Source organism: Erithacus rubecula (genome assembly GCF_903797595.1).
Source record: "Erithacus rubecula genome assembly, chromosome: 3".
Classification (NCBI taxonomy): domain Eukaryota; kingdom Metazoa; phylum Chordata; class Aves; order Passeriformes; family Muscicapidae; genus Erithacus; species Erithacus rubecula.
Window position 1 is genome coordinate 44,993,997 of NC_136689.1, and position 19,762 is coordinate 45,013,758.

At 39.6% G+C, this 19,762-nt stretch overlaps 1 protein-coding gene across 2 annotated transcripts in view; it reads left to right on the forward strand.

Annotated features, from left to right (window-relative positions):
- The window catches only part of BMPER (BMP binding endothelial regulator), a 145,065-nt gene that overhangs the window by 27,728 nt on the left and 97,575 nt on the right, over nt 1-19,762 (forward strand). For both annotated transcript variants that reach the window (XM_079302622.1, XM_079302621.1), the window contains exons 4-6: nt 7,701-7,783; nt 9,256-9,346; nt 10,513-10,595. In XM_079302622.1, the coding sequence (XP_079158748.1) occupies nt 7,701-7,783; nt 9,256-9,346; nt 10,513-10,595 (257 nt within the window). The remainder of the gene's footprint in view (nt 1-7,700; nt 7,784-9,255; nt 9,347-10,512; nt 10,596-19,762) is intronic.

Consider the following 19,762-nt stretch of genomic DNA (forward strand, 5'->3'; position numbering starts at 1 on the left):
ACTATCCAACCTCAACTTCTCCTGACACAACCTTATTCACTCAGGTTGTGTCACTGGTCTCCACAGAGAAGAGACCTTCTGCTCCTCTGCTTCCCCTAGTGAGGAAATTGCAGGCTGCAGTGAGGACTAGGATTTAAATTAAGATTTAACATTTAAATCCTTGAGACTAGCCATGTGTTTTATCACTATTCTTGACTTTAGGCCCATGGGACCCTGGTTGTAGAGTTGGTGGGGCAAAGCTCACTTCTGCTGTGTGTTTGTGAAAAGTCTGGAACAGAGAAATGTGGGCCCATGATTATGGTTCCTTGCTGCAAGAAGAATGCAGGTGACTCAGTCTAATAGGAAAAATTTTCAGTAAGGTTATTCTTTTGAGAGATATTTACTGTAGCTTATAAAACATGCCACATACCTATAGCGTGCTATTCGATTTGAAAATACTAAAAATTAAGCTCTCTTACTACTTTTGTATAGGATGAATAGGCCACTTTTCACCTCTCATTTTATTTAATATATTTAATGAAAACCTATGAGATTACACTGAGATTACAGAAATAGATTTGGCAACATTATCTTATTGAGGGAGATGAAGACCTGTCACTTAGATACAGAGTTCTCTACACATTGAATAGTAAGTTACTTGCACTCTGAAGAAGAGGTATCACTGGCTCAGAACTGTATAAAATTTGCATTTCCAAAACTGTGCCCCATATTCTACTCTCTTATCTTAAGAATCTTATTCTTCTATGAATGTGTAAAGACAAAGTTGGTGGGAATTCTTTTATAACCAAGAAAATATGTTAAGAATTTTCATTCTCTTCCCATGTACAATTTTACATTTTCTGTCCTTATTGGCTTTTGAGAATTACTGTTTTGGTTTTTTAGTTTTTTTTTTTGTTTTTTTTTTTTTGGTTGTTGTGGTTGTTGCTGTGGTTTTCTGTTTTTTTTTTGGTTTTCTTTTTAATAATTAATTATTGATCTTAGAAATTCTTGTGCTATGCTCCATTGATATGGGATCTATCAGAGAATGGAATCCCAGGCAACCTAGGAAGCCCAGGCAACAACAGTGGTAGGTCTACTAAATATTGAATATCCAAAGATATCATAGTTAATTGTACATTCCTTGGAAAGGATATCAAATACTATGGTTGAGGATTGCAGCCAATTTCAACTATTAGGCTGGTTTGCAAAGGAAGTTAGAGGGAGGTTGTGAAATTACCAGTATTCTGGCTGCTCTACTGACACCCTGCAGTATCCCCTGTTTGCCTCTGGACATCCCTAGTATGAGGTACCCAACACCATTTTGATGTCCTGCTGCAAGACTGACTGGGGTGACCTTTTTGTGGGGCCCCAGTGGGGCACTATAACTTTCAGTCCATCCTTGCATGCTCTAAGGCAAGCTGTCAGAGGCAAGGGAAAATACATGGATGAAGAGGGATGGGATGTGAAGACAATATGTGTATTTTCCTAAAGAAATTTCTTTCAACTTCACCTGAATAATCTAGACCTGGCTCCTGTCAAGCACTGGCTCTAAGAGACGGTTCGAGGACATAATCAAGTCTTAACTTCTCTTTAGGCCCTTCTCACTGCTTCTGAGTCTCTTGGTGGAGTGTTCCAGCTCTAAACCAGAAGGCCTATTTCATGAGGCTGGAAGAACAGGTTCATCTCGGTGTCCAGTCAGATGTTAGCTTTGTATTTGGAGCAAAGGCAGAGGTTTGGAAGCATTGACCAATAGCCACCAGCAACAGTACCGTTCTGTATCATCACAATGCCACCTTTGATTACTTCTGGTTATGCCTAAGAAAAGGTCTCCATTTCTCCATCCTTTCTTTGAGTTGCCTTTTCTTACAAAGGTCTTCGCAGATACATTTGACATCTCTTGAATGTCTGGTGTGTACTGCTGTGTTCAGTAGCACCTCAAATTTCAGATACTATTATTACCTTGGTGGATATAATTTTCCATTTGTGTAAGAAACTTTTAAAGAACAATCTTGTTGTGTTGTCACAAACAGTTTTTCAGTCAAACATCAGTTACCCAGATTTTCACATTGATGATTCTACATGTAATGTTTCTCTGTAACAAAATTATAAACATCTTAGGACATGTAGTACTGGAGTAAGAATTTTTTTACTATTTAATTTTGAAGGTGTAAGCAGTACAAATCATGGATTATTTTGCCTGTGGAATTGGATACAAAAGAAAGAGAGAGAAAATGTTGTCACTGAGCAACATCATTCATGGCAGCCCTCATAACCATGAGAGGTGAAAGTTCTCCAGCTGCCAGGCTTGGCAGCACATTGAGTATCCGCTCAAGATTCAGTGGCAGCTCAAAGTTTATGCCATTTTGAATTGCAAAGTTCTCAGGAACTCTGCAGGGCAAATCTTTGTCCCTATACATGGAACACAAGACATTTGGGAAGGTGAAATTCAGTTCCAGTGGTGTGCAAGGGGCAAAAACAGCACTGGGAGGAGTTGATGCCTTTGTTTCTGCTGCTGTTTGTTCAGTGAATATGGTTGCTTTGTGTGTGAATTGTACATTCCTAGCACAGCTCACCCCCATGGCCTCTTCACTCTGCTGTGTTGGGCAGTCTTTATATAGCCCCTGTGCATCCCTTGGGTAAAGTAAGTGCCATGGCTCGCCTGCAAATAGATTTGCTTGTACTTTCTTACAGAGGAAAGAGTTGGTTTTCCACTGTTTAGAGCTAGACTTGATAAGCATGGGAGGTTTTGTATACATTTTCACGCTTCTGTGTTGACAAATGAAGACCAGAGTTACTCAATGGGAAGTTTAATTTTCTAGCAGCTGTCAAAGGCTCTACCATCACCATGATATGTGAAAATATATTTCACAATAGGTATTTGCGTGATTCACAGTTCTTTTATTTTGGCTAACTGATTTCATGCCAGGGAAATACTGCAGAATGTACAAGTTATTGGTGAGGGTGTTTTTTTGTTTAGGGTTTTGGGGTTGGCTCTTTTTTTTTGGCTAGAATTGGTATTTTGCATTAGCATGCCTGGATACCTCCCTGAGGACTAACTTATCAAACACTAAATAAAACATGTCTTCTGAGTATTTTCTTTCTCCTAATGTTTATTTTCCATGCTAATAGAGAGGTTACATTTTTGAAACAGAAAGTTGAGGGAAAGCAAAAAAAAAGTAAAGAAGACTTAATAGGAAAAGAAAGATGCTGAAGAAATGAGGGACGAGGAGCCAGTCTATTGTGCACCAATCTATCACTTTCTCTTGGGAGAATAAGGAAATGACTTGTCTATAAAATTCTCATTAGACTAAAATAAGCACAACTTTCTTCTGGAATCTAATTAGGCAATGTCAAATTGAGTAATAAAGGGTTGTTTTTTAACGAACTCCTGAGGACCCTGGCTGAACTTTAGCACTAGTAAACTGTCTCTTACAGTCAATTTCCCCATTTTCATGGTGCTGTTATATGGGTGAGTATCTGGGGAAGAAGAAAGGGTCATTTATCAGAGTTGTACGATTTGGAAATACAAATGGCTTCCTGATCATCAGCTTGTCCACATGCCAATAGAAAAATTTGTTATAATTTGCCTCTTTTGTTATTCTAGTCCAATTCTTGGTGAGGATTCTTGTTTTAGAAAGAAATTGCTCTTTCAAATTAAATTCGCCAAGGGTTGGTTTATTGTACTTGAAACAAAGGTGCCCAATTGTGGCATGCACAATATTGAAACAAAGTAGCTAAATAATTATATGAGAAGTTATTTAACTATTTTAGCATCTTTTTTTTTTGGGGGGGGGGTTGGTTTTTTTTTGTTTTGTTGTTGTTGTTGTTGTTGTTGGTGGTTTTTTTTTGTGGCAGAAGAACTCAATCTGGAGGATCACTTTGCCTAGTAAGAGGTGACTAGAAGGTAATTAGCATTAGTTTCCACTGCATATGCAACAATTGACCAACTTCAAAGTATTTAGTGGTTTGGTTAGATTCAGATAAGCAACTTCAGGCTTGCATGTTTATCCAGGACTTATCTGAACTATTTGAAGGAGGTAATGGCAACAAAACCTGCAACTAACTAGAAGTTAATATTTTACATTAATAAAACACCAGCTATTTTTAAAGAAAGGAGCAGGAAAGACTGAAAAATTAGGACACACTCCTTGACTGATATGAATCACTTTAGCATTTTTAAAATTTATGTAGACCATAATATTTAACTTCCTTCCATATGCGGAATCTTAAAGGTTTTCCTTATGAGTATATGAGTCAGGATCAAACTTATTAATGCCAAATCTTTCACGTACTCCATAGAGTGTTCTTAGGCTTCTTGGGTTCCCTTCTTGAAGACTTCCTCTGTAACCCTTTAGAAGTTTTCTTTTAAGTAGGTGTTCAGGCAGAAGTAAGTAGATAGCATTTAAGTGATAGTCCTAAGCTCTGGTCTTTCTGGATTTTTTATTTTCTCCTGCTCTTCCTTTGAATGGTGGATGGAGAAAGTAAGTTAATATACTAGTATTTCCAAAGGGCTTCTGGGGGGAAAAAATGCTTTAAAAGGTTTTCAGGAAATTTAAGTATTTTCTGTCTCACTCTGTTGTAGAAATTGACATCAAGGACTTTGCTGATGCCTTTGAACAAAAAATATTAATTGACCTCTCCTTTACAGGCCACATATAGTAGACCTTTAACCATGGATGAGCCAGAATGGCTTGACTGAGTTGGCATGCAGAATGAAGCATGTTTCACTCAGATAAATTTAGCTGAGACTCGGAAATTTCCATGCTATGAGTAGGGGAACTAGGAAAGTCTGGCTATATGTTTGCAGGTGTCAGCTGAGAGATTTGAACATTGTGAGGTTCAGAAAAACTAGCTGATATATGGGCTTTGTTTCTTTTTCCTTTTGAAGAGTGAGTAGTGGGTGTAGCTCTGGGGTGTCCAAAGGACAGAGTAGCACACCTGTGGTCAGAGACAGGTTAAAGCATCACCCAGACATTGTAAAACACTCCTTTCTTACCCTTTACAATTTTGCCTGACATTCAGCTTTCCCCCATCTCTTCCCAAGGCTGCTTGTTATACCAGCTAACTCTCCTTCATGAGGCTCATTCTGCTGACCATCTGCTGAAATCCAGCCTCCAGCACACCTCACACTGGTGTTGGATGGGTGCTGCTGTCTCCCTTATCCAACCCTCTGGCCCATGCCAAAGCTCGAGAGCAGTCTTAGTATCTCCAGTGCTTCTGCAGTCTTTTGCATTCTGGTGCCCATTTTAAAGCTTTCCTGTAGGTGCTTGCAGAATCTTCTTATCATGGTTACTTCTAGGGTGCCATTCCCTTGCTGCTTTCCACGGAGACAATAGCTGGTGCAGCATAGCTAGGATATGCACTTCAAGCAAGAGCACTGCTGACTGCATGAGTGCACCACCTTCATGCTTTGTCGACCAGACTAATCCTTGAGCTGAAAATTTCACTTTAGTATGCGCATCTGTACATGCTTATTAGCCCAGGGTCATTAGCTTTCTTATAGAGGAAACATTTTGCATTAAAGAACATAATTGCTGAGCAAATATGTAAGGTATTTTGCTATTGCTATTTTCCTACCTAGCCCTTTATTCTTTACTCTGGTGAAATACACACACAGGTATTTAACAACACAGCTCATACCATGCTGAGTATCCTGCACACTTGTAAACTGTTTTTTAAAATGGGACCAGTATGACCGGGGTTTCAGCAACTTGGGAATGTTAAACTCATTGAATAGACACTGCATTTATCAGGGTTTTTGGTGAGCAGTCAGACTGTGCTGCAAGATTAGCTCAGTGTTTTTCAGAATGGAATTTCAAAATGCATAAGAGGAGTATAGGGCTTCACACTCCTCTCTTGATGTCTTGTCCTTGATATATGAGAGGTCAGAGAACTGAGAATGCAGAGAATCTGAACATTTCTTTATTATTCAAAATAATTTCATAGAGGCTTTGATGCTTAAAAATATGAGACTCATATGTATACTCTGTGCCTTTCAACGTTTGTCAAAGATGAAATTATCAGAGCAAACTTGGAGATTACTGATTATCTCTTTTCAAGATAGACCTGTTTCAGCTTAGGTAAGTAAAATGGTCACATTATCTACACATTTCTCCCATGTTGCTCTGTATTTAACCTGGGAAAAGAATTTCTGATTACTGCAAATCCTGAAGTACAAGTCTTCTGTTGTTTAAGAACTTCAATGGAGGCAGTTAACAATTTGCAAATGATCTTTATATATCATGGTTCCTTACAATTTTGTGTTGAATTCAAAATGATTTTAAGAAAATTTTAAGTTTCTGAGTACCTGAGAGCTGTGACTCCTGAATTTTCTTTTACAGTGGGCTCAAAGATTTGCTGGTGTAGGGCTGATAAATTGCCTTTATTTTCAGAAGGACATAAAACTTACTCCAAAGCAGGATAGTGCACCCTACACAGCACATAAAGACTTAAGAGTAATTGCTGAGGTAGAGTGTGGGAACAGAATCGTGCTGTGGGCATTTTTTGACTGACTGGCTGTAGTTTTGCGATTCTGTAGCTCTATGCACATGTCTGTGTTTCAAAGTCTTTGGCAAGACTCCTGTTTGCTTCATGGGCTCTTTGATCGAGTTAATTTTGAATAAAATATACCAAAACCAATAAATAGAAAAGGGGCATTTTTTCCCACAGGAAAATGAGGTATGTGTAATTTTCAAAATTTTTCTCAGAACCACTGTAGATTTCCAAAGAATTATTTTTTACTTGAAACAATTTTTCATTAAAAAATTAACTCTTTTTAAACAAATACAATATTTCTACTTTATAAGTATTATCTGGTTTTGCTTCTCTGGTGAGTTATTTTATTATTTTCTTTGTGTTCTTTTTTGGTTTCCTTTTTTTTTGCAAAATAGCAGAAAATGGCAAAAGAGAAAACCAAAGAGAAGGGAAACTAGTGGAAATGTGTAATCAAAAATGTAAAAATTGATGTTTGTTTTGGTGTTTGCTTTTTTCCAAATGGCTCCATGAAAATTCATTTTGCACAAAACAAATGTGGGTTGATCTAGTGCATGGGCAAACAAACCTGTTTGCTGTTTACAAAATTGTCATATAGCACACAAAGTTCAATAAAGCCAAACTCTATGAGTGTCCAAAATGTCTCCCCATGGAGATTCACCACACACACACGACAACCTGATGGTTTTTAGTTCATGTGGCTGGTGATCCCTCCTATCATGAATATGAAAAGACATAAAGTAGAGGTAGCTCTGCCAGTGTCAGCTCATCCATGCTGGATGGTGCTTGCTGATGAGGTCTCCCAAGGGCTTTGGTTAATGGATGAAGATAACATGGGCAAGCAAGTTGATGAATGCTGCCAGCTCTTCTTTAACCTTATTTCCTCCCTTTCCCCATTCCAGTGCTTGTGTAACTGAATAATTCCTGAATGGACTGCAGAGTAAGCACTGAAATCCATTTTTAAGTGAATTGTCACTGATTTTGGTTTGTCTTGACCTGTCAAGAGTTAGTAAGGAGTTTGGCCAGTTGGGCATCAGCAGCATGTGTCCGGGGCAATGCTGCTCCCAGGACATGATCCTTCTTTTTCATCCCAGCTCTCAGTTCTACCTCTTCCGTTAACGCAGGGGTGAGGGTGAGTTGCATTTAAGATGCTGCCCTGTGATCCTCAGCAAGAGCCTCCCACAAAATTTTGTTCAGCTGAACTGATGGGCTTCCCTCTCATCCTCTAGATTGCAGTTTTGGAGGAAACATGTACAACAGCTCCATGAAATGGCACCTCCCCAGCAATCCCTGTGTTACATATCAGTGTCAGGTAAGGATGTCATAAAAATCATGCTAATTGAGTTGTAAGCTTTTCCCAGGAAATCATGAGCCGTCATTTATCCAATGCAAATAATCTGACATATTTTATTCCCAAGGCACAATATGGACTTTGCATTTAAAGTAATTTAAATCCACTCAGATGCAGCCAGCTATAACCAAATATTCAGAAGTATAGGTTTTAAATTACTTGAGTACCCAAATACTGAAACTTTGTTGAAGGAGAGGTACATAGCCATGCCATTTCCTGCTGTCTTGACCTTGAAGTCCTCTTTTCTTCAGCATTCTCAGCCTTTTGTGAGATACAAATTATTTGAGGAATTGGACACTTCTGTGTCCATGGGTTTTACTTTTCTTTAAGAAAAACCCACAACCAAATACTTTTTCCTGGGCTTCTGCACTGTTAACACAGTGGTATTTTTGGTAGCTTGGCTATCTGCAGCCATAACATTTTCAAGATTGTCACTTGTCAGGCTCAAACCAAGTAATTATGTAGCTGATTTTAGCCTATGTCTGTAAATAGGTCTGCCATTTTTGCAGACAACTTGATCTGGTTTTGATATAATACTCAGGCAGCCACTAAGAATGGCATCTGGAAAGAGGAGATTAGAGAGTATGAAGAGCTTCTACTAAGACAAGAGAGTTTCAAGGGTTTTTTTTGTCTTTTTCTGTAACACTTCTGCTCTGTGAAACCAGTAATTTTTGAAAACAGGTACACTGAGATGACTGAAGCTGAACCAGTATTCTGTATCCTTGCACTTAATGAAAAGAAACTCACTACATGAATTTATATATGTTGCATGAAATGGTCAGTTTTTTATTGCCTGTTTCAGTGTCTTAGTGAAAACTGGGTGATCCTGTTTACCCTAGATCCATTTAAAAAACAATTTTGCCTTGCATCAAACAGCTGTAAGCAGAAAAAAAAAATGTACCAGCCTTTATGCATAGACCCTCACACCCAGTTTGTTCAGAACTCTTGACTTGTCAAATAAGTACAGGAAGTGTTAATTTACTAAGACTTATCAGGCAAAATATCAAAGATGAGTGTCTCCCCTCTACAGAACCAGATCTTTTTATCTGCTTTCTAGGTCTATTTTCCCCCAGTAGGAGTGGGAGGAGAATGCCTTGTGTCTGGCCTGTTTTCACCAGTGCTGCATGGCAGATTACAGAGGTTAAGGATTCCTGATAAAGTAGGATTCCTTTCCCTAAGAGGATGCTTTGTTTTTTGTTTTTTTTTTTAACCTGATGCATTTTAAGGCAAATCCCATGTCTGGAGTCGGAGGACTGAAGTGGGTCTTTTGGCTGTGAATTAACCTGAATCCTGATACCATCAATAGTACACAGAAAGAAGTTTTGAAACCCAGTGCTTTGCAGCATGTGCTGGGCTTTAATTCTACAACAGTATTTGTGAATTTTTATAAAGCAACCTTAACAATGAATGTGTCTAATCTGCTTCTTTTCCAGGAAGGAGTGATAGTAGAATCAGAAGTACAGTGTGTTGTTCATTGCAAAAACCCTTCCAAACTCAGGGGAATGTGTTGCCCTGCGTGTCCAGGTGAGATTTCATGGCCAAGATGCTGTTCTACATGTGCAACTGTATTTCTAATGATGCCCATCATCACCTGGGATGCTGCCTCTAACTTCCCAGTTATACTGGAGAAGTTACTAAAACTGTGGGCTGGTGACTCACAATGCACAAAATGGCGCAAGATGTTTTAGTAGAGCACATGTAGACTAGGGGATGCATAGGCAATATTCTGTGCTAATATTCACAGGTGTGTTAATGTCATTTTTTTGAGGGTCTATAAGGTGGGTTTGCATGATTGATGACCATGATTTTGTTAGGAGGGGAAGGATAAGAGTAATTGTAAAAAAGGAGATTAACTTTTTGAAGGAGAGTGAGAATGGGTTACCCTTGTGAAGCACAGTGCCAAATTACCATGATTTTTTAGGTTAATTTGATTTTATCAGAGATTTTGAAGGTAAGCACTGCTCCAGTTGTGATGTAATGGATTTATTATATTTTGATTAGTTTTAATACCTGCTAACACCTAATATAAACTCAGGGACTAAGAATGAATTATTAAAAAGCAAACAGCCTAAAAAACTGTTTTTAAGGCACTTCTAAAAGGAAGCTTAGCCTACCCTTGACTTAATTTTTGAAAATTTATCTATTATAGATGGATGTTTTCTTTCCACCTTCGCACCCCCCTTGCCCCCAAAAGACATGTATGGTTTCTCAAGGATTTGTTCAGGATTTTGAAGTGATTTGTTTTTGTTCTGAAGTCATTGTCTCTCTCTTCAACTTCCTGAAAGGAGGCTGTATTGTAAGTGGGGATTGGTTTCTTCTCCCAGGCAACCAGTCACAGGACACGAGGACACAAGCATGTCCTCAAGCAGTGCCAGGGGACGTTCAGTCTCCCCTGATGACAACAGGAGGAATTCAGCATGGAAAGGGTTGTTAACCCTTTAATGGACTGCCCAGTTTGTTGGAGTCACTGTCTCTGAAGGTGTTCAAGAAATGACTGGATGTGGCAGTTAATGCAATCTACTTCACTAGATAGCAATCAGTTAGAGGTTGGACTTGGTATCTTGGAAGTTTTTCCAACTGAAACAATTCCATGATTCTGTATTGGAGAATATGGTATGATTTACTTTTCATATTGTTGTACAGTGGGGTGTTCTATCTTGAACTAAACTTATTCAAATGCTATTTTCCAGGTTGTGTATTTGAAGGGAGACTTTACAATGAAGGAGAAGAATTCAGGCCTGAAGGAAATAAATGTATCAAGTGCTCTTGTATCGTAAGTATTTGCCTTTTGGCATTTTATTTCCCTGTATGAGCTACGAAAGGCACATTATTGCCATAACAAAGCAAAAAATATTAGTAATCCAACACTATTATGCTTTCTTCTCTTGGAATTCAGGTCTCTGTTGAAGAATTTATGGCATTAATACATTGTATCACTCACTGAGTTTATAATCTTTTCTGTGACTTTACACTGTATGCAGATGGAGCAGATTATTTGGGAGGGGGTTGATGTGTTGAATTAGTGATGCCTTTTTTGTGATAGGATCATGCAGGAGGAGACAGAAATATTTTCGGTCTTCATCTGTTGATCAGCATTTATTACATACTTCCTAAAGCCAAACTTTTCCAAGGATTCCTTTCAGCTATATTCAACAAAGGCCTTTGCTCTGAATTACTGAGTGAAAGAATGAGGGTTGCCTCTTGAGGCTGTCCCAGGTGGATTTTTGGCTTGATGCTTGATGGTCATATCCTGGATTTTACTCATGACTAACAACAATATAGAGAGGAAGTAGAAATCACATCCTTTGAGTAACGAGTGCAGGCTTTTTTTTCACTTTCATTAAGTTAAAAGATAATGCTGTATGAGTTGGGGCAGATAACTTTGGCTTCTTTCCTGTAATCTGTGAGACGAATAAAACACAAAGTTCAAATCACTGCTTTTGTTGCAATTTGTGGGCCAGTTATCAGCAGAATATGTAAGGCTTTACATTTCAGTAGAATGCCAAGATATTAGTCAGTACCAGATACAGTTCTCATGCATCATTAAAACAAAATTTAAAAAAAGGAGGAGAGAAAGACTTCAAAGATTAACATATCTTTACACATATACACGCATTTAATGAAGCTGCTGCAGAGTACTTGAACTTGTTCTGTGGGGAAAAAAACCCTGGAAATCTGCAAAATTAATTTACACTAAGTCATCATTGCTCCTGCAGAGATTAGGGTGCTCAGGTAATTAACAAAAAAAAAAAGTTTTAATCCTTGGATAATGAAAACATGCCATCATACATGTCACAGTGACATATGCCCTGGGCTCCTGCTCTGCTAAATGCCTTCAGCTTCTGTGCTGAGAGAAGTGTTTGAGGTGGGAAATGTCTGGGGATAGCAGTGTAAAGAAATAAAGGGTCACACCTGAAGGTCTGACCTTGAAAGTTACCAGTCTCAGTTGTGTTGGAGAAGGAAATGCATCAGCTATTGAGAGTAAGAAGTTTAAAGCCACTTAACCATCCCTTCCAAGAAAGACAGCATGATTGTTTTGGATGTTAATGACATCTGTATAAAATGTCCAGCTCTCAGTTTGAATCTTTCTGACAGCTTAACAAGTGTCGTCTATGTGTAAGCTACAGTAGACCTCCCTTCCCTCTCTCTGCAGAGCTTTTTTTACTCTCTTGCAAGTTTCCTCCAGAACTGGAGCCTATGCTAATTCCTAAGTGATTTAAATTTGAAGTAAATAGAGGGGGCATCCTCAGGTCTGTGATAGCAGTTTGCTGCCTGCTTTGCATCCATTCCCTTTCGGCAATGGCCCTCAGTGAATCTCTTATCTAAGCAGTTGGGGGATAATTTATCTTATTTGAAGATACCTATCTAGTGATGCAAACAGGCTTGTGTGTGATGTGGTGTAATTTGTGCAGGCTTTACCAGATGGAGGGAACTCTACAACCCACCATTAGATTTCTGGGATTTCAGTCTTTTGTGGAAACTTGGCATAGGAAGTAGCACAAACTACTAAGGTATTGCTAAGGTATTTTGAGGATGCTTGTATAAGGATTCCAGCTACTCTCACTTCAGGGTGAATTATGCATTTTCTTGGGAGCAAGCTCTTCAACTGATAAATGATTCTGGGCTCCACAGGCCATAGCTGTCCCAGGGGTAGCTCAAACTTGGGATGACAAGATGCCATTGAACAGGAAGAAAGTAAAGAGGGATGGCCATGGTTTGTTTTACCGGAGAAATGTAGGTTTGATCTGCACTCAGTAAATGCATTAAAATGATGAATTACTTAAATAAAGTATTTTTATTGTTGAAAAATGATGCACCCGGAAGTAAGTACACATCTTCACATCTGGACTGTGGGAACACGTTTTGGGTCAGCACCTTGGTAGTTCAGGTTTGTGGTATTATCAGCTCCAAATTGTCCCACTAGATATACTGAGCTCCCGAAGAATGTGATATGACTGTTGTTTATTTATTTGTTTTTAACACATTGTTTTGTAAATGAAGGCAAAGCTGGGATCCTGGGAGTTGGAGGTCCCCATCTTGATGGAGCAGGCTGGCCAGTTGCAGGGCTTCCTATGTGTTCCATGACCCTGAAGGACAGAGAAAGCAATGGCATGACTACACCTGGGCAATTCACTTGGTCCTTACCTGCCGGGTGCTCAACTCATTGTTATGGTTCCTGCTTAGCACCACTTGTGGTGCTTAGCTATTGTCTACTGAAAACCACACCTAATCCACCAAACTAATTTCATGGAGGTCAGAAAAACAAGCCATTAACTAATAACTTTTGGATTGTTACCAAGCCAGGCTGTGCTTGCAGCGCCAAGGCAGAGATGAAAGGCTCTGTATTCCATTACTACTTACCTAAGTGAGCTGCTCCTTGGGGCAACTGAGATTTCTTGCTGAAAATGAGAATGTATCTCACTCAATGCATATTGCCTGTCAGAAGAGAACGAGCTGGCTTTTAATGACTCAGTTTCTCTGGGGAGAGGCATTTGTGTAGGAAAGGTGGATGGGATAATAGGGATCTCCTCACACCCCGGCTGAAACCCAGCTGTCTCGTAATAATTCATCTGTCTGGCCTGTTCATGCTTTTTGTGATAGGCCAGTGGCCTGTTCTAGAGGAACCCTGGCTGTTTTCCCTACCATAAGCACCTACTTAAATGAAGGACTGGCTTCTTTAATCAAGTGTTATTTTTCAGATACTACTTTTATGAGGTCGAGAGTGTGTTTCTGCTTGCACAGTAAGAGCACTTGGCTCGCATGTTTTCTTTCCTACAGTCTGCATTAAAATAGTCAGACTATGATTATCGTAAATGTTTTCATTTTCTCCTTTGATGTAGCACGTTTGGGAAAAAAAAATAGTGGAGGGGGAAGGAGACAGAGGCAGGGAGGGAGGAGAGGTTTGGCAGGAAAGTGACCTTGCGTGAGAGTGGTAACCATGGAGAAGCTTATCTTTAGGTAGTAGTATCCAAACTCATAAGTGGCCTCTTTTGACTCCTTTGAGCGGTGTTACCCAGACCATGGGCGCTGTGTGTTGCAGCATGTGAGGCATGCGGCCGTGCGAGGCACCGCCACACTGGGAGCGCGCCGAGACACTGCAGCCTGGGCTGGCCTTGCTCCACACCCCATGGGGAGAGGGGAAGCAGCCCTGTTTGGAAAATGGAGGCTGGGCTATGGCATTGCTGGGGTGGTTGAGAGCTGGGAGTGGGAAAGGTTGCGCTGTCTGTCTGTCTGTCCTGCAAAGAGACGTGTCCTGGGAACGAACATCAGCAGGGTGGTTATGTGTGTTTTGTTCCCAAACAGCGCTGCTTCACAAAAGCAATGCTGTCTCTTCTTAGCTGCTCTTCCAAAATTATTTGGAACAAATAAACACCAATATCTGGAAGCAGAGTACAGGGATTGAAGGCTGTTGGAGAGCTGAGCCCAAAAGGATTCTCTGCTCAATCTTCTTTGCGTCATCGGGGGCTTTTAAACCACTGCTCAGAGAGTTTCAAGACATGCCCAGCATGCATCAGCAGGTGCACTTGTGGATGTTTGCGTGCAGGAAATGTCACTTATGTTCCTGAGTGCTAGGATACAAATACTGAATAATAAAAGCTTTGCACAAAGAAAAGGAAATCACATCGGCAAAATCTGTTTCTAAATCAATGAGTAACAGACATTTCAGCTGTGGTAAGTAATGCGAGATTACATATGTAAGTGTTTTGGATGCTGAGGGGGGAATTAATCTTGGCTAGTTACAGCTATTCAGAAGTAATGTGTCTGATCTGAACTACTTATCTGGACTCCTCTTCAGTTAATTCAGAGAAAGAGAGGTGGGATGAATTACTCTCTGCAGATGCTTATCTTCCTCCACTAACTAGAGGGGGAGCCTACCCAGCTCCTGGTCTCAGAGACAGCTGAAGATAACCAAGAGTGATCCTGCCCCTGCAGGATTCACCCAGCTGGGTGATTAAGTACCTTGATACTGTTTTAAAGACTTGGCATGTTAACCAGAATTGGGAGCTGCTGGAATACATTCCCACCACAAAAGGGAGTGGGGGAGGTATGCCAGTTTACTGGGAAACTTAGGGGAATGAACAATTAAATGTATCCTTAGTGAAGGCTGAGGATAATTCAAATTCAAATTTCCATCCTTAGTGCAGTGCCAAATGCTGATCTTCCCAAATTTCCATGTACTTTGGCTGCTTTGATCCAGCTCCAAACTGCAGCAGACACTGTCTGCCTTTGCTCTGGGGCTAAGAAACAAGAGACAAGGAGTTGTAGTGAGGAGTGAAAAAGCAAAGAATTGGTCTTTTGGTAGGAGCGGTGTTCACATCTTCAAAGGTAGTGACATTAGAAAAGTGGTTGGTTTATGGGTGGATAAATGGAGACCAAGGAGTGCTCAGAAATGGGATGTGGAGGTTTGGTCACTGTCTTTCTGGGAACACCCCATAATTTTGTCTGCAGATTTTTTGCAAAGCTAGAGAGTTTGGTTCTGCCAGTGGCCTAATAAAAAAACAGTCCTGCAGGTAGGTGAAATGTGGTTGTGGAGGTGAGTGTGGAAGAGCAAGGACTTGGTATGTGCTGAACTTCAGCAAGAAAAATAATGTAGCATGGAGACATAGGCATTCTCCTGTTATTTATATTTTCTTTAGCTGATTTTCTTCAGGCTTCCAAAAGTATGCTTCCTTTCATGGGGGTTGTACACTACCTGGGTCATGTCTAAAATACTAAATTCCTTATATTTGGGAAGTAGTGTTTACACTCTTGTTAAAACAGTGTTTAAAAAATTTTGTACATTTAAAAAAAAAAGTTAAAAACAGTGTGCTTTTTCTTTTATCAACATGCATAGCCATTTAAAATTTTTTTTTCCGTTTTCTCTCAAAAAACACATATCTGAGAAAATGTTAAAAATTATTTAAATAAGAGTCAAGAAGCCAAGTTAAAAATAAAAACTATTCACAGTTTTTCTGAAATAGAAGTAAACTGTGGCATAGGAGTACAAGTGGGCATGTTTCAGTGGAGTTATTCAGTGTAAATAATTTTTATTCATAAGCACGTCAGATCTTAGAATTTGAGAACCAATTTTCTGTGTCAAGGTCTCATTTCCTCCCTCTGTGGATATTTGGCTTTCATCCTACATCTCTCCTAGCTGTAGAGCTTCCTAGCTCACCTCCTCAGAGTGTGTTCCCAGCCCAGGCTGCAGAAACCCTTCATAATACTTTTAATTATGGTGAGGATCAAATGAGTCTTTCTATGCAGTGAAAGACTGTGTCCTGTTCGGGTGCATTCCCAAGGGAATAGACGGATTGAGCAGCAAGAGGTCTAGATTACTCTTTAAGGATTACGGGCTCAGGACACACAGACTGTTTCTCATATCCCTTCTTTCCTTGGAGTCTTCTTTCTTGCCCCTCCTACTCTTCAGGGTTCAGCTCAAATTTGCCTTCCATGTTGCAACATGGTCCCTCTTCGTCTGGCTCTGCAGTCAGAGTAGTCTGCCTCCAGCTGTTCATCCTTGTCCAATGTTTCATATAGGTAGCACTATCCAGTTACTATTTCTGAGATGGCTTGTATAGGCAGCAGTAAAAGATGAGTGCTTGTTGTACTTTGCATTCTAAGAACATGTATTCTGTCCCTGAGAGGAAAAAAATATGGAAAAAGAATGTGAAGAAAGATGAAAACATGCTTCAGCAGATATCTGTTGAGAATTTTTCCTGTTAGGAGGGTAGAAATGCTGAGGAATTGGAGGAAGGTGCTCTAACCTTATAAGGCTCTTGTTTAAACAGAGACTGTTTTTCCAATTTTATGATCAAAGATGGTATTGTGATAATAAATGAATTAAGTGATACTAGAAGCCATGAAGGACTTAAAGCTTCTTGGGTACTAAATTAATGTCGATTAACAATACTCCTGAATGGGGTATTGCAGTATAGAGAAAAAGTGTCCAGGACTTCTTGTCATTTAAAGGAAATAAATACATAAAGCAAGGTGGATTTTGCATTCCTTAAGCACATAAAGAAAATAATAATGCAGGCTGACCACTTTTAAATGGTAGCAATAAGGGCTTATACCATGAATGTAGGTTGCTGTTGTTCCTGACAGAAAAGGAACAGAGCTTATGCTGTCAGGTGTCTGTCCCCTGTTAAACTTTTCTAATTAATAGGCTGAGATTGATTATTCTTACTGAAAAAGAAGAATTAACTACACTGAGCTTTAGCAATAAAGGAGAACTGTTAACAGGCAGCTTCTGATGAGGGGACTATTTTTAATTAGCATTGGGATGCAATGAGGACTGCAAACATCTCTGCTGTAATTCCTTGCAAAGGCAAGTATCTATCTTGGAGTAAAAACAAAGCAGTAAGATGGCTGAAAACAAAGAACCTGGTTAAAGTAAGAAAACAAACAAGTGAAAAAAGAACCTGTTGTCCACCAGGGGATGAAAGGGTTGCACGTGGTTCCAGAAGTGCCCAGTGAAGAAAAAAGTTTTATGAGAGAGGCTGTAGCACTTCTTGTAAGTGGCTTCAAATGGGAATGTGTGTGGCATCTCATGGGAACGCTTGTGTGCAGAATTGATTTGGGTCTAAAAGATTCCCACAAATTGTAGTAGGAAGCAGTAAAAGCAATAGCTTGTCAATTAACAGGACTTTTGTTTGCCAAACATTTTATGGAGAGTCCAAGACCCTTTTGGCTGGTGGTACAATGAAGGAAAGGCTGAAAAGAGTGGGAGTGCTTGGCTTTCATGTTTGTCGTCCTTTCAGTTTAAATAAACTTAGATGTCGCTGGTTTGGGGCTTGTTATCAGATAACAATAGTTAATGATTTTAAACTTGCACACAGCCCTCTGTGTCTTTAGACAAGATGGTTTAGTATACACAATCCTGGTAAATGAATGTATAAGGGCTTAATTAATTGCAGAACACCTACTTGTTTTAGTCTCTGTGATTTTCAGAAGCAGAAAATAAAATGAAAATAAAGTATTGGAGACAATATATTGCTACATGTGGGCCTTTAGGTTTTATTGTAGAATCACAGAATGTTAAGGGGTTGGAATAGATCTTAAAGATCATTTAGTCCCACCTCCTCTCCCACTAGACCAGGTTGCTCAAGACCTTATGCAACCTAGTTTTGAATGAAAATTAATATTAGCTCAGTTGTGGTTGTGGGTTTGATTCCTGTGTGGGCTATTCACTTAAGAGCTGGACTTGATCCTTGTGTGTCCCTTTCAACTCAGAATATCCTGAAATTCTGTGATTTTCCACCCTTCTTTCTGAAGCTTGATCTTGTATCACTTTGAGTATTGAATTATTTTAGTTAATAATGTTATTGTTGTTGACATTGTTCATATTTAATCTATTTTGCAGAAGACATAAAGTGAAATTTGGGATCAGTAAGTCTGAATTGCTGTTTAGCTCTAGTGTGGTTGCTGAATTCCATTTTGACTTACTATCACTCTGCCTGCATTCTCCTTGCTCTTTCTACTGCATCCTACAGCGTTGTTTTGTTTTCTGTCCTTGAAAAATTTTGATGAGGGAGTAAGTTTCCAACTACCTGATAAGCTCGTCTCCATCTGGTATATGGGATAAATTAACATTTTAAAAAATAAACCAGTCATATTAAAAGGATAGCTAATGCTCCTTGGATTCCAGAAACTTTTTAAATGTTAGCAAAAATACTTACTGCTTCTGCCTTATTTAATGATTGGAGACAAACATATTGGCTAGTCGAGAGGAGTAAAATGATACCCAGCAAACTATTTTCAGGATTGTGACAGGCTGTAACTTTTTCATACAATGCATCCTGTTAGGCTGAGTGCAGAATAGGCAGAATAATTCATTGGCTGTCAAAATAGACATGGGAAACAGAAAAGGGAAAAAAGAAGTGTGCTTTGAGACATGACAGTGATTTACTCCCTCCGGTTTAACCTGTCAGAAATAGAATGTGACTAGGTGCCAAACTATCAACATCCTTGGCACTCTGCTGTGGATACATCAATGTGAAGCAAAGTTGCAGAAATCCTTGCAGGCAGCAAAGGGTCAGGAGTGGGATGTACACACCCAGCTTCCGGTGTGGGTGCCTGAATATAAAAGGTGATGCCTTAAAAATGCTTTCCAACTCTAGCCATAGAAATTGCCTGAACGTCTTAGCTTTCTTCCAGGAAGTTCCACTCCCACGGTACCTAAACTTCTGTCCCAAACATGACTAGAAGACCATTAAACTTAACAACTCCAAGGTTCATTGAAAACCCAAGAAGATTTCAGCTCTCTGCCAGAAGCTTTGTAATGAAGCATCAAGATTTTCCACAGAAAGCAGATGTGTGTGTGTGTGCATGTGCAGTGTTTTTTTGGTTTTTTTTTTTTGGGGGGGGGAGGGGTTTGGGCTTGGTTTATTTTGTTTGTTTGTTTGTTTTTTAGCGGAGTTACTGGCATTACTTGCTATTTTGTGCTAAAATCATTGGCATAGAAATTTCTTTATTGCCCCTACTTGGGTGTCAGAGTTGATGCAATTGAAAGATCAGATTTCCAGCACTCAGATCTCATGTTTGAGGCATTGGAACCCAAAAGGATTTGAGTAGCTTGAGTGCTTTGTATGGTTCCTTTTCCCTTTTTTCTTTCCCTTCTCCAGAACACAGCACCAGGAATTTTCTGAGAGTAGGACAGAAGCTAATGTGCCTTTGCCAATAGAATTGTTCACAGGAAAAACAGAGGCAGTCTCAACTCTGAGAGCATAACAATGAGGAGAGTCTTGTTCCTTTTACTACCCTCTGCCTTGTACCCAGATATTCCATACGCTCAACAAAAATTTGAAAATGAGTTAATGCATGTGAAAATAATTAACTGTAAGAAGTATAAGGATTTTCTGCTTTTTAGTGCTCAGGCTGTTCTCTGCCCTGTCTCCTAGGGGCGGCATAACTTTCCTTCTCCTGGATGCAGCCGAATAGCAATTCTTCCTAGCAGTCTCA